General features: G+C 36.1%; 1 protein-coding gene across 2 annotated transcripts in view; it reads left to right on the top strand.

Annotated features, from left to right (window-relative positions):
* Positions 1–24,510, top strand: part of RDX (radixin) — a 95,900-nt gene that overhangs the window by 7,660 nt on the left and 63,730 nt on the right. For both annotated transcript variants that reach the window (XM_043481043.1, XM_043481041.1), the window contains exons 2-5: positions 8,554–8,627; positions 16,052–16,135; positions 20,838–20,933; positions 21,466–21,740. In XM_043481043.1, the coding sequence (XP_043336978.1) occupies positions 8,616–8,627; positions 16,052–16,135; positions 20,838–20,933; positions 21,466–21,740 (467 nt within the window). In that variant the 5' untranslated portion in view covers positions 8,554–8,615. The remainder of the gene's footprint in view (positions 1–8,553; positions 8,628–16,051; positions 16,136–20,837; positions 20,934–21,465; positions 21,741–24,510) is intronic.

Raw genomic sequence — 24,510 nt, 5'->3', positions numbered from 1 at the left:
ACATCTTCACATGTTTTCTTCCATTATGAATGTGGGCAGCAGTAGCAGAGACTGTTTCCAATAGAAATTGTAGATATTTTCATGATGCATTATTGTCGCAGGTCTCAGAATGATGTTTAATACCCATCATTACTTGAAGTTTAATTATTAGATACACTGGTAGATATTTATTTAAAAATTAATAAAGCACATATATTACTGTATCATAAATTTGTGCGCTTTATATTTTGATAGTTATAGTTAAATATAATTGGCTTTTTATGTGATACTATGTATTTTATGTATCTAAAAGATACTTTTCTAGGAAGGAGTTCATAGACTTTACCAGAGGTCCCATGTTGGGGGGGGAAAGTGATTAAGAACTTTTTTGGTAAATGCCATTATTGGCATTAATTTGACTGGCAGAATTACCTTATTAATTCAGTTTATACTTTGTTATACTGCTTCTCAATCTCCCAGTAAGGTGACAGAGGAATCCTTTTGTAATTTTATGGTCTGTGGAGAGACAACATTTATATTCAGAGATGAGGTCTCAAAAGACAGAAAAAAAAAGTATAGTTATGCTTGGGGAAAAGAATATCTTAAGAATAAAATTAGGCATCCTCGTATAAATTATTGAAGCGTCATTGTAGGCCCAATATGGACAGACGTAACACCTGTTTCACCACCTGACGGGTGGGGAGAGTCCGCTGTTGTGCCATGGATTAGTAGAGCTCGAGGTGTTACGTGTGAGGCTGTTTTTTCCATTGTACGGAAGAAAAGAGGCTGTTTAGGGTCACCCTCAGAGTTAATGGACCGAAGAAGAGAAAGTTTCATGTGAATGTTTTGTCTCTGAAATGTGGCACTGTGTTTGAGTACATGTTCATGCATTTTCTGGAAATGAGATGTATATGTTGGCGGCATCTCTTAATACTGTTCGCCATGACCGCTTCATTGCTTCTGTGGGAGCCTGGGTGGAAAAGAGGTTGGGTGAGACCACTAAGAAGTTTAGAAAGAGCAGGGAAGGAGGAGTAAATTTTTTTTCAATAATTATTTATTATGAGGGTAAGGGGAGAAGTGTTTGTTTTTATTATATATCTTTGATATACAGTGGTTAAGGGATTATATGTTATCATTTTTCTAGAGAAGAAAGAAAGGCAGTGAAACAGAGTTTTCAAGATGAACCAGTTAGAGGTTTAAACCGAGGACATGTATCTAGTTACCTTGGCTTTTCATGTAACATTTTATTAAATTGTTCAGTCTGCTACTAACAGGTGCCATTTTCAAGGGGAAAAAAATGTGCTAATATAATCATAGGAGGACTGGAAATGTACTATTGAGGTTGAATAATATTATGGTAAATATTTTTTAATGATCCCTAAATTGGCTAAAATCTTAGGATTTAACTACATTTATACACAGCTTCATCCTAAAAAATTTAAGGTAGAATTCTTATGTATACCATGATAGGAATAAACTGGTATGTAGTCAAATATATTTTTTAAATTCTTATTTGATTTTTAAAATTAGTAACAGTGAAAAATAAGACTCTGGTTAGTATTAAATGCTCAGTTCTCTATATTCAAAATCCTTTGTAAGTATACCTGTTTTTTTAGTTAGTTACAATAGGTGGCTATGTATTCTGCATTTTTAACTTATCCTTATGTAAATGTTGACACAGTTTGTCCATCTTTATCATGTAATTTGAACGTTACTTTAATTGTGACTTTGATTTTAATCATTGGATGTTATAATATCGTTGTACTGCTGAGAATATCTTAGTACCGTTTTCTTTGTTTTTGTATATTTATTTATCTGGAGTGTACTCCAAAGTAGATTTCCTGTTCAGAGAAGCTTTGTTGCTTTTGTTATATATTGACAACTTATTTTCCAGAAATATGGAGTCAGTTTATGATGCTACTTGATTTTCAAGAGAGAACACTGGTCTGAAAATATTATTTTAGAAACTTTAGAAGTCAATTATATCCTTATTTGCAGAGGCTTTTTGTTAGGCTAGTCACTTTCCACAGTTCGTACAGATCAGTTAGGCTTGTTGGAGATTTTAAAAGCTTACTTAGCATGTGTGTAAACCTGGTTTTGTATATGTTAGTCTGTGATATATTTGTTCTTTTATGTCACCAGAGTGTTCATACTAAACCTAAAACTTCAGTAGGGTTATTTTGCTTGAAAAGTGCTTTTCTAAAGAGTGTAATTTGAAGTAACTCTACTATGACAAACTTGGATAAATTATTTCTTTAGGGAAAAGGAAGCTTAATTATTTACCTTTAACTTTTTTATTAAATACAAAAATTACATTTTTTATTTACCTTTTTTAATTCCAGTATTTGATTAATATGTAACTTTAAGAAATTCTGCAAAACCTCATGTACATGATGTTTATTTACCTGCCTAGCTGACCCTATGTTTGATGAATACTCTTGCTGTAATTTGAGTGCTTTAACTTAGTTTATAGTCAGGCATGCAAGTAATGCTCACTTCTCCCCTTTGTTCTTTACCAGTGAGACCTGGCACAGGCAGGGCTCAGCAGCCATCTGGTTTAGCAAACAGCAGTGATCAGGACAGGAGCAAGCTCTCTTGAGTATCTGCTAACTTCTCTAGGGTGTGGCCATGCGGTCTGATATGGTAATAGAGTGCTAAATCAAGAGGGTAAAAATTGATCGGTTGTTCATTTTCTAAGTACTGTCTGACTCTTCGGGACCCAGTGAATTGAGTTTGCTCAAACTCACATCCATTCATTCGGTGATGCCATCCAACCATCTCATCCTTTGTTGCCGCCTTATCCTCCTGCTCTCAGTCTTTCCCAGCATCAGGGTCTTTTCCAGTGAGTGGGCTCTTTGTATCAGCTGGCCAGAGATTTCGAGTGCTTCAGCATCAGCCTCTTCCAATGTATATTCAGGATTGATTTCCTTTAGGATTGACTGGTTTGATCTCCTTGCAGTCCATGGGATTCTCAGGAGTCTTTTCCAGCACCATAATTAGAAAGCATTAATTCTTTGGCACTCAGCCTTTTTAATGGTCCACCTCTCACATCCGTACATGACTACTGGAAAAACCATAGCTTTGACTATATGGACTTTTGTCAGCAAAGTGATGTCTCTGCTTTTTTTTTTGGTATGGATTATTTTTTTTTATTATTGTAACTAGATCTACACAATCAAAGTTGTCTTCTCACCGTCTGTTTTGTTAACATGAAATTGTAGTTAAAGCAAAAGTTGGTTGCCTAGGGAACAATAATTGTATATTGAGTTTAACAGAAATAAATATTTGTCATAAAATGCAAGATTGTTACATAGCCTTGAGCCATGCAATTTATATAAAAAATTTCAAAAGTGAAAATGGATGTTTCTGCTTTTTATTATGCTATCTAGGTTTTTCAGGGGGCTTCCTTTGTGGCTCAGCTGGTAAGGAATCCTCCTGCAGTGTGGGAGATCTGGGTTCAATCCCTGGGTTGGGAACATTCCCTGGAGAAGGGAATGGCTACCCACTCCAGTATTCTGGCCTGAAGGATTCCAAGGGGGTTGCAAAGAGTCAGACAGGACTGAGTGACTTTCACTAGGTTTGTCATAGCTTTTCTTCCAAGGAGCAAACGTCTTTTAATTTCATGGCTGCAGTCACCATCCACAGTGATTTTGGAGCCCAGGAAAATAAAATCTGTCACTATTTGCATGTTTTCCCATCCTATTTGCCACGAAGTGATGGGACCAGATGCCCGTGATCTTAGTTTTTTGAATGTTGAATTTTAAGCCGGCGTTTTCACTCTCCTCTTTTACCCTCATCAGGAATTCCTTGAGTTCCTCTTCACTTCCTGTCATTAGAGTGATATCATCGCATATCTGAAGTTGCTGATATTTTTTTCCGGCAGTCTTGATTCCAGCTTGTGAGTCATCCAGCCCAGTATGTTGCATGATGTACTCTGCATAGAAGTTAAATAAGCAGGGTGACAATATACAGCCTTGACTTACTCCTTTCCCAATTTTGAACCAGTCCATTGTTGCATTTCTGGTTCTAACTGTTGCTACGTGTCCTGAATATGTTTCTCAGGAGGCAGGTAAGGTGGTCTGGTATTCCCATCTCTTTAAGAATTTTCCACAGTTAGTTGTGATCCATACAGTCAGAGGCTTTAGTGTAGTCAGTGAAGCAGAAGTAGATGTTTTTCTGGAATTCCCTTGCTTTTTCTGTGATTCAGCAGATATTGGCAAATGGATCTCTGTTTTCTCTGCCTTTTCTCTGGTTCCTCTGCCTTTTCTAAATCCAGCTTATACATCTGAAAGTTCTTGGTTCATGGACTGTTGAAGCCTAGCTTGATGGATTTTGAGCATTACCTTGCTAGCATGTGAAATGGGCTCAGTTGTATGGTAGTTTGAAATTATTTGGGATTGGAATGAAAATTGACTTTTTCCAGTCCTGTGGTCACTGCTGAGTTTTCCGAATTGGCTGGCATGTTGAGTGCAGCACTTTAACAGCATCATCTTTTAAGATTTGAAATAGCTCAACTGGAATTGCATCACCTCCACTAGCTTTGTTATTCATGATGCTTTCTAAGGCGCACTTCACCCTCCAGGATATCTGGCTCTAGCTAAGTGACCACTCCACTGTGGTTATCTGGGTCATTAAGATCTTTTTTTGTATAGTTCTTTGTATTCTTGCCACGTTGTCTTAATCCCTTCTGCATCTGTTAGGTCCATGCCGTTTCTGTCCTTTATTGTGCCCATCTTTGCATGAAATGTTCCCTTAGTATCTCTTAATTTTCTTGAAGAAAAGATTGATCTAGGGCAATTAAAATTTCTGGTACTGTACTCTGGTAGGAGCAAACCTGAAATAACCTCTGTAAGGTTACATAGACAGCTCAGGGCTTACAGAAATGCCACACTGAGGAGTGGGTTAGGGACGTGAGCTTTCTGACCAAAATTATAAACTCCATAAAGAAACAAGTCATAATGAATTGGAAACAAAATTTTATAGGGATATAAAATAAACATTGTAGGGATAAAAGGATTCCAAGCAAATTATAAAATAGTATAGCATTAAAAGTTTTTTTAAGAGACTAAAAGTGAATTTTTAGAAGTTTATATAATCACTTAAAATTTAATATAGTGGACAGGTAAAACATTAAGAACACCTGCAGAGAATTAGTGACTGGAGGAGTATTACACAGAAAGGTAAAGAGATGAAAAATATGAATGTGTAGGCATGGATTAGAAAACAAGACAGTCATTATGTATCTAATTAAAGAATTGCTGACTGGGAGAGACAGTGGCTAATAATTTTCCACAGTTTGAGAAAAGCATGAGTCTTCAGAATAAGAAAGCTTACCAAATCCTCAGCAAGAGAAATGGAAGCACATCTGAAGAATGTGCTCACACACACAATCTTAAAGAAAAGCAGAGAGAAAAAGCATACCTGGAATAGATTAAATTGACAGCAGACTTTTTGTCAGTAATAGAGGCCATGAGAAAACTAGTATTTTCCAAATAAATACTGAGAGAATAACAGTTGATTTAGAATTTTATATGCTATTGAATTATTACTGAATGAAAAAAGGAAGTATTTATTACAAAGATACAATAGTTCTAAACCTTTACTCACCTAATAACATAGTATTACTTGTTTGCTAGGTTGCTCAGTCGTGTCTGACTCTTTGAGAACCCATGGACTATAGCCCACCAGGCTCCTCTATCCGTGGGATTCTCCAGGCAAGAATGCTGGAGTGGGTTGCCATTCCCCTCTCCAGGGGATCTTCAAAACCCAGGGATCAAACCCAGGTCTCCTGCATTGCAGATGGATTCATTACATTCTGAGCCACCAGGGAAGCCCAATAACATAGCTTAAAACCATATAAAAAATAAAATTAAAAAACTGGCATTTCATAAGAAGAAATTAACATCCACTATCAGTTGAGAAAATGTAATACATTTTTTCTCAATTTGATCAGCTTAAACTGAAGGGACTTCCTAGGTGGCGCTAGTGGTAAAGAGCCCGCCTGCCAATGCAGGAGACTTAAGAGACACAGGTTGGATTCCTGGAGAATCCCATGGACAGCCGGAGTGCTGCAGTCCGCAGGGGGGCACACGGTCGGACACGACTGGAGTGACTTAGCTTACAGACCAAACTGAAAGGAGAGAGACTGGAAACAGAACATGAAATACTTGATTCGGCTTGCTCTAACTCTTCAAATGCAAACATACATTATTTTCATTTATGTCCAGAACAATCAAAAAAGGAAACTAAGCTGACCAAGCACTAGACATAATGGAAATGAATTCTTTGACTGTAGTATATAATAAACATAGAAGTAAATAATAAAAAGACAGCACTCTGCCCCCAGGTCTCTAACCATTCTATTTGAAAATTTAAAACCTAGTAGTGAGTAGAAATTATAATTGGACACTGAAGCACTTAAACAATAATGAAAGTGGTACAGAAAAATAGTAGAGTTTTAAATATAAGATATCAAACCCAGGTCTCTTGCATCTCAGGCAGATTCTTTACTGCCTGAGCCAGGGAAGCCCATATATAGTCTTAGGTTTTTGATTTAAGGGTGTACATATAATAATTTTTTGTTTTATTATTATATAATTTGTGACTGAGGTTTATCTTTTTATGCTAGGATCAGTGTTCCTTTCTTCATCTAACAAATTTTTTTTTCTTTTTTTAATGAACTTTTTCGTCAGTTTTTTTTTTTTTTTGTGAAGAAAATCATTGTTTTTTTTGTTTTTTGAATTTTCTGGCATGACTGTCACTTTTGAATTACTTTTCAAGATTGAGCAGGTAAAAGGTGCATTGTTGGAGGGAGAGAAGAATAAAAAGATAAAGGTATAATCAATAGCAAGGATTACGTTTTTTTCTATTTGCAAATGACATGACTATGTAAATAACCTGGAATTTACAAAACAGCTATTAGAACTAATAACAGAATTTAGCAAGATTGTTGGACGTAAGGTTTTATGTTTTTTAAAAATCAGTTTTATATACAAGCAGCAAAATTCAAAAAATGTAAAAATTCCATTTATAACAGCATCAAAAACAAAATGTTTAGGAATAAGTTTTCAGAAACTGTTTAGAATCTCTACACTGAAAACCTTTAAGAAATTAAAAAGCCAAGTTAACTAAGCAAGACTAGAGATACAGATTTAGGAGTTACTAGGTTATAAATGGTGTAAAAAGTTGGTTGTGAGGCTGTTTTAAGACCTGAGATGATCTGATAGTAGAGATTAAAAAGAGGATTTAGAAGTGGAAGCTAGGACTGAAGTACAGTAAAGTTATTTAATGAAAGTGGGTGATTGTAGATAACAGAGTATCTATCATTTCCTAGTTAAGAGTTAAGCAGTAAGAGAGAGATGAGATACTTCATGCTTCTCACTGAATTTCGTACCCCATTGTATTAGGTGAGAAATTTCTCATAATGACGTTCCCTCTGTAGGGAGGTTTATTAACATGTGATCAGCTAAAATTTAGAGAAATGACTTTATTTTGATCCTTTGTTTTTATTTTAATATGAAGAATTTTCGTTTTTATTAAAGTAGTATCTTAAAAGGGAGATGATAATACATTTTTTAAATTCAAAATTAATCGTATGTTTATCAGTAGTTCATAGTGTAATGAATAAAAGTTCTTGACAGATACTACTTGTATATAGTGATTTTCAGGTAATTATATACTTCTTACAATAGGTTTTCAAATTGGAATGATAATCAATTTTTTTCCTGGACAGTTAAATGGTTAAGAATTTTAGATCTTTCGGTAGTTTTGTAGGGGGAAAACCCAATTTTGTTAGATGTTTGTAAAGAAATTTACCCTAAAATAGCATGTTTTCCCTGGATTAAGATTTAGTTCTGTTGTCTTAGTGGGTGAAGGTATAATTTAACGTTGGTTTTAAGGATAGTTCTGTACTTCAGGGAAGGCCATTCTCTTGCTGGAGAGTAGCATGCCGGTTGCTAGTGTGCAGACTAAGGCTGTTTATATCCACCTTAGGTGGAAAAGTTACTGTCAACATATGTGTCTCTACTTTTAAATTTTCAAGCAGGAAAAATAATTTTCTTTAAAAGTTTATCTTTGTGTAGTTTACATTAATCAGTATTTCCTTTTTTGTCTTTGTCAGTGTAGAAGAAGGGTTGAAAAGTGTTCTGGAGTTGATTTCTTTAGACTCTGAATCAGTTCTCAGCTATCCGTCTCTCTACCAGTCTGGGCACAGGGGAGAACTTGACTCGGAAAGAGAGAATTTGGGCTCTTAGTAATCTTTCCTTTTACCATGTGTTATCTGTAATTAAATAAATTTTTAGTTGATAATCAGGATGCTTTTATATTTTTATATAGTATGTTGTTTGAGATGTGTGCTATTTTAAATCACCAATGTAAGTATTTTTAAAGCATGAGAAATAATAGAAGACATTGAAAATCAGAATAAAATGAGAACTCCGCGTTGTTAACATTTTAAAATGTGAGTTTAAAATTTTATTTAATCTGTACTAATTATATTGTTTTTTTTTTAAATTATATTGTTAAAAACATTATTATATAAAAAATAGATCAATTATGCTTTCTTTTTTTTAACAGACATAAAAGAGAATTCATAAAACTGAAGGATTTTCGAAGAGGGTGACAAAAAGAGAAGAAAAATGCCGAAACCAGTAGGTGTATTTTATTACTTTGACACCACTTACTTAATAAAGTATCAATGGTATCAGGTTCCTTTTGGAACAAGGCAAAATATTATGGTAGAGTTTTGGTGGGGGAAAAGGCACTGATATTACTGTTTGTTTTAAATTTATGTGGCTAAAGTAACATGTTATATGGGCCAGTGATAAAGGTTTAAGTATCTTGTATGTATTAAGATTACCATAGGTTGTGGGGTCAGACTTAGTTCTTATCCTCACCCTGCCACTTAATCTGACTGATCTTTGTTAGATTCAGTTCCTCCTGGTCTTAATTTCCTCACATGTAAAATGGAGATGTAATTAGTACGTGAGAGTCTGGTGGGGATAAGAAGATCCTAGTACATACACATTCAGTGCTCAGTAGAAAGTTACTGATTGTTAAACAGGAGAACATGATGAGAGGTCAGAAGGATTCGTGCAGAATTAGTTCTCTCATAATTCTCGCTTTGATCCTAGTGGTAACAGTGCTGATGTTACATACAGTTGTGAAAATGAGAAGTGTGAGCCACTCAGTCGTGTCTGGCTCTTTACGGCTCCAAGGGCTGTAACCTGCCAGGCTCCTCTGTCCATGGGATTCTCCAGGCAAGAATACTAGAGTGGGTAGCTATTTCCTTCTCCAGAGGATCTTCTAGACCCAAGGATCAAACCCAGGTCTCTTGCATCGCAGGCACATTCTTTACTGCCTGAGCCAGGGAAGCCAATATATAGTCTTAGGTTTTTGATTTAAGGGCGTACATATAATAATTTTTTGTTTTATTATTATATAATTTGTGACTGAGGTTTATCTTTTTATCCTAGAATCAGTGTTCCTTTCTTTATCTAACAAAAAAATTTTTTTTCTTTTTTTTAATGAACTTTTTGGCCAGTTTTTGTGTGTGTGTGTGTGTGTGTGTGTTTTAAGAAAATCATTGTTTTTTAGTTTTTTGAATTTTCTGGCATGAATGTCACTTTTGAATTACTTTTCAAGATTGAGCAGGTAAAAGGTGCATTGTTGGAGGGCGAGAAGAATAAAAAGATAAAAGGCATAATCAATAGAAAGCAAGGGTTACGTTTTTTTCTATCTGCAGATGATTATGTAAATAATCTGGAATTTACAAAACAGCTATTGGAACTAATAACAATTTAACAAGATTGTTGGGCATAAGGTTTTATGTTTTTTAAAAATCAGTTTTATATACAAGCAGCAAAATTCAAAAAATGTAAAAATTCCATTTGTAACAGCATCAAAAACATAAAATATTTAGGAATAAGTTTTCAGAAACTGTTTAAAAATATCTACACTGAAAACCTTTAAGAAATTAAAAATAACAAAGGATATAGAAAAATATACATTGGTCATAGATATTTCTAGAGAATACTATTAGACCAGTTCTCCCCAAATGTATTGGTAGGTTGAATGTAATTCCAATCAGTTGAATCCCAGCAGTTGCATCCCTTTGGATAAAATTGAACAGCTGATTATAAAATGTTTATGGAACTACCAAAACTTATGTGGAATATTTAAAGCGATTTGGAAGAAAAACAAGGGTGGAACAGTTAGCACTTCTGGATTTCAACATTTATTTTCAAGAGACAAAAATAAGACAGTGTGGTATTGAGAAATTAGATAATAGGATCAGTGGAACAAAAATGTACCTACACATACATTCTTACTAAATATTTTTAACAAGATGTCAACACAATTCAATGGGGAAATTAAATTCTTTTCAAGAAATGATGCTGTAGCAAAGAGTTATCCATACAGAAGAATATGAATGTTGACCATTATATCACAATTTACACACATCTAATTCTAAATGGATCATAAGCATAAATTAAAAGCCCCAAACTATAAAACTTTTAGAAGAAAATAGAAAACATTTCTACAGTTGTGAGGTAGGCAAAGATTCTTTGATAATACACAGAAAGTTTGAAGCATTTTAAAAAAATGATCAAAATTTAAAAACTGCTATTTGAAAAACAGCAGAAATAAAGTGAAAAGGCAAGGCAGAATGGGAGAAAATAACTGTAGTGTAGTGTTCTTTTAGAACTCTAATAAGACAACCCAGTTTTTAAAAAGTGGGCCAAAACTTTGAGCAGATACTTCACAAAAGAAGATATATTAATAGCCAATAAACACTTGAAAAGATCCTCAGGGAAAAATAAAACTACAGTGAGAAACCACTTTATCCTTACTAGAGGGGCTAAAATTAGACTGTAAAGACCATGTCTGTAAGGATGTCTGGAACTCTTGTTTCTGGTAGGAATGTGAAATTCACAGCTACTTTGGAAAACTGTCTGAATAAGTACAGGAGGATCAAGACCATCCACAAGGAAAAGAAATGGAGAAAGGCAAAATGGTTGTCTGAGGAGGCCTTAACAAATAGCTGTGAATAGAAGAGAAGCAAAAGGCAAAGGAGAAAAGGAAAGATATTCCCATTTGAATGCAGAGTTCCAAAGAATAGCAAGGAGAGATAAGAAAGCCTTCCTCAGTGATCAGTGCAAAGAAATAGAGGGAAAGAATAGAATGGGAAAGACTAGAGAGCTCTTCAAGACAATTAGAGATATCAAGGGAACGTTCCATGCAAAAATGGGCTCAATAAAGGACAGAAATGGTATGGACCTAACAGAAGCAGAAGCTACTAAGAAGAGGTGGCGAGAATGTACAGAAGAACTATACAAAAAAGATATTCATGACCCAGATAATCATGATGGTGTGATCACTCACCTAGATCCAGACATCCTAGAATGTGAAGTCAAGTGGGCCTTAAGCATCACTACAAACAAAGCTAGTGGAGTTGATGGAATTCTAGTTGAGCTATTTCAAATCCTAAAAGATGATGCTGTGAAAGTGCTGCACTCAATATGCCAGCAAATTTGGTAAACTTAGCAGTGGCCACAGGATTGAAAAAGGTCAGTTTCCATTCCAATATCAAAGAAAGGCCATGCCAAAGAATGCTCAAACTACTGCACAATTGCACTCATCTCACACTGTAGCAACGTAATGCTCAAAATTCTCCACGCCAGGCTTCAGCAATATGTGAACCGTGAACTTCCAGATGTTCAAGCTGGATTTAGAAAAAGCAGAGGAACCGGAGATCAAATTGCCAACATTCGTCGGATCATCGAAAAAGCAAGAGAGTTCCAGAAAAATATCTACTTCTGCTTTATTGACTATGCCAAAGCCTTTGACTGGGTGGACCACAACAAACTGTGGAAAATTCTGAAAGAGATGGAAATACCAGACCACCTGACCTGTCTCTTGAGAAACCTGTATGCAGCTCAAGAAACAACAGTTAGAGCTGGACATGGAACAACAGACTGGTTCCAAATAGGAAAAGGAGTACGTCAAGTTTTTATATTGTCACCCTGCTTATTTAACTTATATGCAGAGTACATCATGAGAAACACTGGGCTGGATGACACACCACCCTTATGGCAGAAAGTGAAAAAGAACTAAGGAGCCTCTTGATGAAAGTGAAAGAGGAGAGTGAAAAAGTTGGCTTAAAACTCAACATTCAGAAAACTAAGATCATGGCATCCGGTCCCATCTCTTCATGCCAAATAGATGGGAGAAAATTGGAAATACTGACAGATTTTATTTTCTTGGGCTCCAAAATCACTGCAAATGGTGACTGCAGCCATGAAATTAAAAGATGCTTGCTCCTTGGAAGGAGTGAAAGTCGCTCATTTATGTCCAACTGTCTGCGACCCCATGGACTTAGTCCATGGAATTCTCCAGGCCAGAATATTGGAATGGGTAGCTATGACAAATCTAGATAATATGTTAAAAATCAAGGATATCACTTTGCCGACAAGAGTCCTTCTAGTCAAAAGCTGTGCTTTTTCCAGTAGTTATGTACAGATGTGAGAGTTGGACCATAAAGACACCGAGTACTGAAGAATTGATGCTTTTGAATTGTGGTGCTGGAGAAGACTCTCTTGAGAATCCCTTTGACAGCAGGGGGGTCAAACCAGTCAATCCTAAAGGAAATCAACCCTGAGTGTTCACTGGAAGACCTGATGCTAAAGCTCCAGTACTTCAGCCACCTGATGCAAGGAACTGACTCGTTGGAAAAGACCCTGATCCTGGGAGAGATTCAGGGCAGAAGCAGGCGACAAAGGGATGAGATGGATGGATGGCATTACCAACTTAATTGTGATGAGCAAACTCCAGGAGATAGTGCAGGATGGGGAATCCTGGCATGATGCAGCCCATGGTGTTGCTCAGAGTCTGACACAATTTAGTGACTGAACAGCAATGGAATTACTCCTAGAATCAAATGAAATAGCTCTGAAGTTAGCCTTCTGGGCCTTTTTTATACAGACTTATAAGCAGGCTTTTCCGAAAAGCCTACTTGATGTTTTTTATGTTAACATCTGATAGGTTTATTGTTATATTTAAGTTAATATCTTAAAATTTTCTCAGTTTTAATTTCTAATGTGAATATTGATAGAGAACTCACGTAAAAGCTTTTTGGGAAGAGCATGAGGAGATCCTGAGACTATGAAATTGGAGAAATTCTAACCTAGGGCATTATTATTGTCTTTTTAGTTAAAGGTAATTTACTGTTCAGAGAAGCTTGGTGGGCTACAGTCCATGGGGTTGCAGAGTTGGTGAGATTAATTCAGATTCACCCACAATAATTTTCCTATCTTAAGATCAACTGATTAGTAACCTTAAGTACATCTTCAAGATCTCTTGTATCATGTAATGTTAATGTAATCATGGGAGTAAATTGAGGGGTTGGGGAAGTCATGAGGGCTGTCTTATAATTCTGCATATACACATAAGAAAATGTTCCCAACTTCATTAGGAATCAAGAATCTGCATATTAATAACATACTGAGATATCAGTTTATACCTACTAGGTTGTTAAACATTAGCAAATCTGATAACTACTAGTGAAAATGCAGAGCAGCAGAAATTCTTATTCACTGTTGGTGGGAGTGTAAATTGATACTGTTGTGTTAGACGACAATTCAACATAACGTTGTAAAGTTGAAGGTGTGTAGTTTGTCACCCAGGGGTTCTTCCAAGTTATACTTCTAGAGGAACTCAGACACTTGTACTAGGAGACATGTACAAGAACGTTCACAGCAGTTTTGTTCTTAATAACCAAAAAATTGGAAACAATTCAATGTCAATTGATAGGAAAATGATAAATGAATTACTCTCTAGTCACATAAAGATGAATGAATTGCAACTACTAACAAAAACATCAATGAGTCTTAGAAATATAACTGAAAAGGCAAATTATAGTTTAGCAAAATTTTTGTTTAAACTTTTTATTGAATTAGAATATACATATGCAAAAGAATATGTGTGCTGATGCATTTTCATAAAGTAAATACATATTGTAATCGTTGCCCACATCAAGGAAGACTTTATTAGCAGGTACTGTACAATTTTAGAAAGATCCCCTGGAGAAGGAACTGACAGCCTGCTCCAGTATTCTTACCTGGAAAATCCCATGGACAGAGAAGCCAGGCAGACTACATCATACAGTCTATGGGGTTGCAAGAGTCAGATATGACTTAGCAACTGAACAATAACAAAACAGCTAAAAATCAAAAACTAAATAATATTTTACCATAGATACCTACATTTGTGATAGCACAATTGTTTTAAAAAAAACTAAGAGGATCACAAACAGAAAATTTAGGTTAGTGCTTACCTGTAGAGATTGGGGTCCCAGAAATTCGCAAAGGAGAAATATACTGGTGACACTGCTTTGTCGTTTCTAGTTTTTAAGTTGAATGGTAGATTTATGGGTGAAGGAAAACACTTTCGTAATTCAGAGTGTTCTGGTACTGGATGTGTGGGTTTTCCCTACCAATCAGTTCCCGGGTTCTATGTGGACACCAGCTGTGTGTCCTGCAGTTTAGTATATTCTGACACAGCTACCCAGAGTTAACGCAAACCCTAGAGATTAAGGGCCCAGACCACTAGACTGCTGAAGCTAATCACCGGTAATGCATGTGACTCTCTCTTCTGGCTAACTTGGCTAAGGTTTGGAGATCCCTACAGTCCCCTCTTCAGGTTCTGTAATATGCTGTAACAGCTCACAGAACTCTGGGAAACACTTTACTGCTGTTACTGACTGGTTAATGTAAAGGAAACTGTAAAGAGTACGGATTTAGAGGACGAGGTCCAGAAGAGTCCTGAGTAGCTTCTTTCTGTCTTTGTGGAGTTTGTGATGCACCACCCTGTCAGCAAGTGGGTGCATTCTGAACTCCTTTGTTTAGGGTTTTATGGAGCTCCAGTTCATAGGCATGATTGATTAAATCATTGGACCTTGGAGATCAGTTCTCTTTCCTCACTGTTCACCCTCCTGGGTAGTTGGGATGGGTGGCTGAAAGGTTCAGTCCTCTAATGGCATGATTGGTTTCTCTGGGTACTGGCCCCCATTCTAAAGCTGTTAGGGCCCATCTAGAGTCATCCATTAGCATAAACTCTGGTATGATTGAAAGGAGCTTGTTATGAGTAACAGAAAATCCTCTCACATCTATTACTCAGGGAATTTCAAGGATTTTAGGAGCTCTGCTGGGAACCAGGATAAAGACCAAATATGTATTTATTATTATATTACCATTGTTTATTTTATTATACTTCATTGTCTATATATGTTACATATATTTTATGTGTATTAATATTTCCTAAATTATTATAAAGAAGGAGCTCTATAAGATATCTTTGATTGGAGAAAGTATTTCAGATAAAAGTACATGTGTGGAGGTACATGTGGTTTTTAGAATGAGTTAAAGATAAGGGGAAATAAGTCTGATTTAGAGTTCTAGTGTGAGTTAAAAGATAGGTTTTTACCATGTCATGGTGGATTCTAGGTGAAGATGCTGTTCTGGAATAAAAATTACTTTGGTTAAGCATGTTACATTTGTGGTCAGATATTAACCTAGGAAGGTATTTACATATAAAAATTAGAATTTGAAAAAGTCTAGCAAGTAAAAGGCAATAGATGAATGCTTTTTATAAAGAATACATTTGCAGTATAAATAAAACCTAAATATTTGATTTTTGTGTTGAAAGAAATATGGAATAGTGAATGACGTTCAAAGAATTTGGAGTTGTACCTCAGTTAAATACCTGCCCTGCTTTTTAGTATCTGTGTGTTCCTGGGCAAGTGACAAAGAGTTTTTTATATAAATGAACACTTCTGTGGAAATGCACATATCTCCTGCTACTGTTGTAGAAACTAAATAAGAATGTGAAAAGCACCAGGCCTGGCACCTCTTGTATGTTAAGTATTCAATAAATCAAAAATATAAATAAAGTATCAATAAAGAAAATATTAGCTACATTGAGTTGTTTTTTAATTGCTTAAATATTTTCTCATGCCTGACATTATACTTAAGTATTTTCTTTTTTCTACTGATTATACCTTTTGTTTTTATTGCAGATCAATGTAAGAGTAACAACGATGGATGCTGAGCTGGAATTTGCCATTCAGCCCAACACAACTGGCAAACAGCTTTTTGACCAGGTATCATTCACTGCATGAAGTATGCAATTTTGACACCATGGTGTGCATGCTATTGCATACTTCTTTCTGTGTTTTTCTATACCTTTACTTAAAATGCTACAATGTAGCATTTGGAATTTTTCACAGTACTTGTTCAGATGTCTTGAACAACTGTAGGGATAGTCTTTCTTATTCCTAGATTTGAGAATGGGACTTTAAAAAAATAATTATTAGGTATTTATTAAACATCTGATATGAAAATCATTGTAATGAGGACTAAAAGGAATTCAGTGATATTTTCCGTAGTCCATGAGTGGAATAGGTGGAGATCCTAGACAGGGGGTAAACGAGCAATGGGCTTGTGTGCCCAGTGCACAGAAAGTCAGACTCAGCAGTGAGAGTTTGCAGTGGAATAAGCATTTATTGCAAGGCCCCAAGCAAGGGAGTGGGGGACAAGTCTCAGATCCACTCCAACTTGGTCTTTGAGTTTAGAGGCTTTTTTATAGAAGGGAAAGAACAAAGAAGCTGGGGTTAATCATTATGTGATACTTCTGTGACATTTCTTAATTGTAGTTCTGGTTTGGTTAGTCAGGATGTCTCTGGTTTCGTTATCCGAGGGTCTCTTAGCTTATCTTGCCCTGGAGAAGTAACCTGTGTGTTAATGATGATGTATGATGATACAAGAGCAGTTTTACTACATTATTGGTATCATCAACAATGGCAGCAGTTTTGGCCATCTGACTCTGGTTGATTAGTGTTCAGTTAGCACAGGATTAAGGTCAGAGGGGACAAGAAAGGGAGTAAAGTTGGATAGAGAGATTAATCATAAACTCGGCAGGGGAACTTGGGTTTCAAGGAGATGGCAGGAGCAAAGGCATAAGCTATAAATAGGGCCCTGATAGCAGTTTGATGTCCTAGGCTCATAATATGCTAGCCTGGAGTTAGAACATGGATGTCATGTTAAAGAACTTGAACTATTGATTTTGTCCTTTTTATCACTCTTGAGTGCGCACTTGAGCCACCCTGGGGAGTTTTAAAGAGAAAGATAAAGCAGTGTCTGGAAACCACCTCTAGAGATTCAGTTTGATTGTCTGGGACCTACTCTAAACTATTAGTACTTTTATTGAGGCTCCCCAGGTAAAGCTGTATATAATGATTTAAGTAGTCAAGTTTTATTGAGAAAAGGAGGAAAGAGATTGGTGACTAGGGGGTCAAGTGTTTAAGAAGCGAGTTGATTGCAGAAAGGAGGAGGTAGCTTTTACATGAACTTTTACAAGAACTTGTACATGAACTTATGATCAAGAGAGCAGTAGTCTGTGGTCATGCTAACTATTGACCTTAGGAAATGGGAGAGTTCCTGGTATTACAGCAATAAATAACGTACTAATTACCTACTGATCCCAAATATGATGAAATAAAAATTTAAAACTCCTGGGAAGTTGTTTCTTCCCTTGACTAGCTAATAAACTTAATCTACTAATTAGATAATTAGTGAGCTTGAACGCCCAGATAAAATCTTTTTGGAGATGAAAGAATTTTTTTGTTGTGAGTGAGCAATTTTTTAAGGCATCATCGTAAGCAATTGCATGCAATTTATGTTACAGGTATTTTACTTTTGTGAACTAATACTTCTGTTGATTCTTCTAGGTCTCATGTTTGTAAGTACATAAGCTATCTTACTTGAATAAAAATGTGGATGGAGTTAGCATTTACTGTACTCATAGCAAATTGAAATGTTATTTATAGTGAGCAAAATGTTTTGTGTTAGTCAAAAACAAATTAGCACATGGGCCTTTTTGGTATTGGTTAGTGAGAAATAAAATATTTGTTTTTTTTCCTAAGCAGAATTGCTTTAGTTTAGATACCAGGGAAAAGGAAACTACATATTTTATGATGCAGTAATGTGTACTAGTTGAAAAACGTGGGCTCTGGAACCACACTGCTAGAGGTAGAGTCCCAGATATCGCTGTTTGACTTCATACAAATTACTTTCTTTGTCTCATTTTTCTCATTTGTACAGTTAGGATGATGGTAACATTATTCCTTCAGAAGGTTTTTGTCAGAATTAATTGAGACTTCAGAAGTGTAAACTATGTAGAACAGTGTTTGATACACAAACACACACATTTCATATTGTAAATGAAAAGATCTAAGTTAAAGAGTGTTGCTGTCTGTTCCAGCCTGTCTCAGCAGTTAATTCTTGTAGTCCCTGTTCTGTATCTTGGCAACTTGAGCCCAAATTCCAGATCCAAATGTGGTGTTACCTTGGCTGAAGTTGAGTATATGGGTGAGCTAGCTGTCAGGTCAAGGTCAGTAGGTTCAGAGTCAGACCAGCAGACCTAGGGGCAGGAGTTCTCTCAGATGAATTTACCTGTAGCAAAACCTCACTTCTGATTAGGATGTCAGCTTGAAGCCATCTGCCTTGTGGAGGGGCTCTGGTTGAGTTTGTGAGGTCCTTTGGTTTGCTACCTGCTGACTTTTTCTTCACTGGCCGCCTCTTCCAGTTTATGCCTATGAGGTTAGAATAGTACTACCCCTATGGGATTAGAGTAGTACTCAGCGTCATCTGTTACGATGCAAGAAAAAAATAGTAAAAATGTTTGTTTGTATTTTTATCTTTTAATTTTTTAGGATAGGCTTTCTGATGTATTAATGTGATAGCATATGTATAACTTATAAATAAATAGGCATATATTGTAGTTACAATATGTTTTTACTTGTAGATGCATGATTTAAAGTTTGCTAGAAGACTTTCAGAAATAGGGAAAGATGGAGCCTGTTAAGGAATTTCACAACTGTGGTCTCTTACTTTTCTGGTGTGTGTTGTGACAGTCTGAAGTTAAGACGCTGTCCCTTGTGCCCCACTGGCAGATCCCTTTTTTACTTAGCAGCATTGTGACTCACAGAAAGCCTGGAGACAAAACTGAGGCTTGCTGCTTTGGTACTGCTCTTGACATTTCTTGTTTCTGCTACTCTGAGCTGAAATATTTTCTGTGGCTCTGTTGGGACAGCCTATCTTTTGCCAAAGTTAAATTTTCTGGGGTCTCCTTTGTCCACGTTCAAGTTTTGGTTGTTTGGCATTGATCAGCTTTTGCTATCACTGTGGGTATTTATATACCATATCATTCAGAGAATTTCTCTCTCTCTCTCTCTTTTTTTAATGTGGTAACCTTTCCTGACACAGCTAAATTTTTTTTTCCCACAGCTAAATTTTTTTTCTTATTTTTAATTTTTGTATGTGTCATTTCAGTGAAATTTTTTCAAGAGGGAAAGTAAACTGAAGGGTTCCATTTACCATCTTGAAACCAAAGCCCGGCATGCTTTTAGATTTTTATTTTAGAAGAAATATTTTTTATTATTTGTTTTAAACCAAGAATGTTTACTACTTAAGAACTAATATTGAATCTTTTTGTAAAGCTTTTAAAGTCCTAATAAACTCTCACCTCCCTCATTTTAAATATAGATTTAAAAATATGCTTTTGTTGGCATAATCCTGAGTGTGAGTTAATAATCCTAGCTTACCACTTTAGTTACTCTGTAGTACTCTTGGGTACCTACTACAGGCTAGTCATTCTTGGAAATGACATGAATATTAAGATGAATAAGGCAGTAATCTTTTCCTTAGTTTTAAACAGCCAAGGAGGGTAAATAGACACTCTACTAATAATAATTAATTATGATAAAATAAGTTTAAGCAGCAGCATAAAGTACTGTGGAGTTACTAAGGACCAAGTGATTAATTTTGTCTAGATGATAGGAAAGCTTCATTCACAGAAGCATGTTAGTTGAGCTGGGCCTTGCTGCTGCTGCTGCTGCCAAGTCGCTTCAGTCGTGTCCGACTCTGTGCGACCCCATAGACGGCAGCCCACCAGGCTCCCCCATCCCTGGGATTCTCCAGGCAAGAACACTGGAGTGGGTTGCCATTTCCTTCTCCAGTGCATGAAAGTGAAAAGTGAAAGTGAAGTCGCTCAGTCGTGCCCAACTCTTAGCGACCCGTGGCCTACAGCCCATCAGGCTCCTCCGTTGATGGGATTCTCCAGGCAAGAATATTGGAGTGGGTTGCCATTGCCTTCTCCGGAGTTGGGCCTTAAGGAATACATTATTTAACAGGTGGTAAAAGTACAGAAGAAAAGCAAAGAAAAATAAAAGTACAGAAGAAACATTCTAGGGAGGGGAAGAAGCGTGAGCAAAGGTATAGAAGGGTAAAATTTATGGCATGTTCCAAGAATGGTTTCTCGCTCAGTGAGAGTGGAACATAGAATATATGAGGCTGAGTGAAGGGACGTAGGAATGGAGGTGAAAGCAGCAGCTGGATAGCCTGAGGCATGGCATTTACAGGTCCTCAGAGAGTCTTCGTACCAAAATGATACTGTTTGTTTGCGCTACTTGATAGTATAATTTGGGTTGGGGGAAGGGTAAACTGAAATAGGAAAGTGGGATTAGGACAGCTCTCTGTCTTTTGCCCAGATTCTTCTTTTTATCTGTCAGGGTCATGTTGGCAGATGAGAAGGAAAAGGCACACGGAAGAGTGGATCAGATAAGGTTGAAATGACATTATGGAATTTAATAAACAAAACCTGGACTTAAATTTTTAGGAGTATTCCTTTAATGTTAAATTTAGGAAAGATCTTCACTATAATTTCCATGTGGTTTTGTTCTTCCTTTGAAGTATAGTGCCTTCTGGTTACAATGTGAGTGTTGAACTGAACTTTTTTTTTTTAAGGTGGTGAAGACAGTTGGTTTGCGTGAAGTCTGGTTTTTTGGGCTGCAGTACATGGACAGCAAGGGCTATTCTACATGGCTTAAACTAAATAAAAAGGTAAACTGTGTATGATAACATATTTAGCTAATAATTAAGTTGCTTTGAAGTTAATCTTGATCATGTTAAATCAGACTGAGCGAGAAAAACTCAGAGTCTGACTGATTTTAAACCTCTTTTATAGTTATCTCTGTGAATCATTAGAGCAGTCATGTCTTTTAATTTACTAAGGTACCATCACCATAGCATCTTCAAAAACAGAAATGTTCATTTTTTTCCTATTTGAAAACTCAGTAGTAAGAAATATTATAAGGTATTGCTTAGTACTTTGATCTTAATTTAAACATCTTCACGATAAGTTGCTCTGGAGAAATTTCAATTAGGTTATTAATTAGGATCTGTGAGTTATCAGTCACATTCATAAGCATAGAATCTTTTTCTCACATTTATTACAGGTTTAAAATCTTACTTAATAGATTTAGAATCTTATGTTTTATATCCTGTTTTGTACCAAAAGAGAATATTATGTGACTATGGTCAGTTATTGTGAACCTAAGATTTTTATTGAATATACTTGAAATTACTATTACAGGTGACACAGCAAGATGTTAAAAAAGAGAATCCTTTGCAATTCAAATTTAGAGCTAAATTCTTTCCTGAAGATGTTTCTGAGGAATTAATTCAAGAAATAACCCAGAGACTTTTCTTCTTGCAAGTTAAAGAAGCTATATTAAATGATGAGATATATTGTCCACCAGAAACTGCAGTTCTTTTGGCTTCTTATGCTGTCCAAGCCAAGTATGGAGATTATAATAAAGAGATTCATAAACCAGGCTACCTGGCTAATGATAGACTCCTCCCCCAGCGGTAAGTGAAGCATGCTTTTACGCTATAGTCTCTGAAAAATCATATTTTAGAAGTTTGTAAATGGTTGTGTTTTTTGTTGGTTTTTTTTTTAGATTTTTAAGTTGCCAGTTGGGTTAGGGTATACTTTAAAAAGTTAGGACCCAGAAGCTACATAGATTTATGTACTCTGTAATTACTTAAACATTTTGTCTCTCCTCATTCTCACAGATAAGCAGTAAGTGGAGGCAGTCATAATTTGGGCTTGAGGAGGCATGACTTGCTACTTATTAGTAAAAATTCTCATGCATGTAGACCGTTGCTTAATAAATGTTTTTTTTTTTTTTTTAATAAATGTTTTTGAAAATAGTAAGTTCCAGGCCACATTTCCTCCATAGAATTAAAATTAAATTTCTAACTTTCCAAAAGACTTTTTAAGTTTGGTTATTGGACTCTTAGTCTAGTGCTCTGTTCCCATCTGCAGTATACTACTGCCTGTTCTGAACTCGGTCTGTTCCCCAGACGCAGGAAAGCTGATCTACTGACACCCGTTTGTGGTGAAGGAAAGTACAGCATTTATTGCAGGGTACCAAACAAGGGAGTGAGAGACAAGTCTCAGATCCACTTCCACCTGATCTTTGAGTTAGGTGCTTATTAAAGGGAAAGAACAAAGAGGCTAGAATTAATCGTTGTTTCGTGACAGCTTGGGAGTCAGAAGTCTGTGGTTTAAGATTCTCTGGCTAGGTGGCCCGTGACTGGGAGGTCTGCTAAATAACGTGAGCTTGTACATCACTGATGATATCTATAATAGCAGTTTTAGTATAGTAGCAGTTAATAGTGTTGTTGACAACAGCAGCTTTAGTCATCTGGCTGTTGGCTGATTGAGTGTTCAGTTAGCACAGGACTGAAGTCAGAGGGAGCAAGGAAAGGCAAAGAAGCTTTGCATGTAGAGGTTAATAAAAACTCAGTAGGAGAACTTGCTTTCGGGAGACTCGGTTTCAATACAACAGTTATTTCAAGGTAGCATGCTGCAGGAAAGCATCATTAGCAGGCCTTGGTTTTAAATGCCGATTCTACCCTCTGCCAATTGTGTGGCCTCAGTGTCTCACTCTGCACAATGAGGGTAACAGTTCTGCTCTGTCAGCCTATGTTTATGACTACAGTTCATGAACTGTGTGCTTCACAGTCCTAATTGTAAAGTGTGATACAACTGTTAGTTGGTAGTATTATTTATAAAATCTAGAAATTACATCAAATATTACTTTTGAACATTTCATTTCTTAATGGTAGTAGTATACACGACCCTGATGTTAGAATGTACATAGGGACTTTTCTCTAGAATCCAGAGAAATTATTACTATTTGCACAGATTCCTGAATTTTAAAATTTCTATTTAAAGGCAGAACTGCATATTATTAACCTAAAATTTAAGTTCTGTATCACTTCCTCATTTAAGCTCTTAAGTGTAATTTCTTTTTTGTAGGTACTAAATATGAAAAAATCAAAACTACTTTATGTCTATTTTTATTATTAAGTTCCTTTGGTTGTAACATTAACAATTAATTTTGGTTAGTAAATTATATTCTGTTGCTGTGTGCTTTATAGGTACCATTAAGTACAGTAGATTTAGTAATTGATCATTAAATGTTATGTACTCTTCTGCTCTTTAATTTTATAACAATAATAGTTTTAATAGTATATATTATATATTATTCACTGAAAGAAACAGGAGTATGAGATACTTGTTAGTCTGTTCATAACTATTGGTCCAACCCAAAATTCAGTGTCTCAGATTTTGTAAGCACTGAATGGAGTAATTGATTACCAGTGTAGTAGAATTGCATTTCAGATGAGTTTTTTTTCTTTTAAATTTTAAAATTACTTGTTTTTTTAAACTTTCTATTTTTGTATCAGAATATAGCTGGTTAACAGCATAGTGATAGTTTCAGGTGAACAAAGAAGGGACTCAGCCATATATATACATACATCCATTCTCTCCCAAACTCCTCTCCCATCCAGGCTGCCACGTTACATTGAGCAGAGTTCCATGTGCTGTATAGTAGGTTCTTGTTGGTTATCCATTTTAAATATAGCAGTGTATACATGTCCATCCCAAACTCCCTAATTATCCCTTCCTCCCAGCAACCATAAGTTTGTTCTCTAGTCTGTGAGACCTAGAGAAACCCAATCTATTTAGGAAGAAGAAAGATAGCACCTGCTGCTCAAGATTTGGTTTTTAACTTTGAAGGTCCAGTCAGGTGTCCTTCAAGTTGTTAGTCTCAGGAGGATTCATTCAAGTTATCTAAGTTTAAAAGAAATCCATAGTGTCAGAATACTTAGTTTTTAGTTTAGAATGGAAGAGATACTTTCAGTCATTGATTTTATTCCATGTATGAAAGTGAAAGTTGCTCAGTCGCGTCCGACTCTTTGTGACCCCATGGACTGTCCGTGTGATTCTCCAGGCCAGAATGCTGGAGTGGGTAGCTTATCCCTTCTGCAGCGGATCTTCCTGACCCAGGAATCAAACTGGGATCTCCTGCATTTTAGGTGGATTTTTACCAACTGAACTATGAGGGAAGCCAGATTCCATGTATAGCATATAACAAACTTTTATCACTTAAGTGCCTGGGGGAAAATTAGTAATCATGTTATTTGGTGAACCTAAGTCAAACACATAAATTTAATGATTTGGATGGATGTTTATAATCCTTGTATTGAAAAACCCAGATAAGCAATCTGATCTCCCACAGTAGAGTTTAGCAGTCTGCTGGTAGGAATAGTCAGCCCCACAGAT

This window comes from Cervus canadensis, chromosome 11 (genome assembly GCF_019320065.1).
Source record: "Cervus canadensis isolate Bull #8, Minnesota chromosome 11, ASM1932006v1, whole genome shotgun sequence".
NCBI classification, from domain to species: domain Eukaryota; kingdom Metazoa; phylum Chordata; class Mammalia; order Artiodactyla; family Cervidae; genus Cervus; species Cervus canadensis.
Note: the sequence above shows the minus strand (reverse complement) of the source record. Positions and strands in the feature narration are given on the sequence as shown.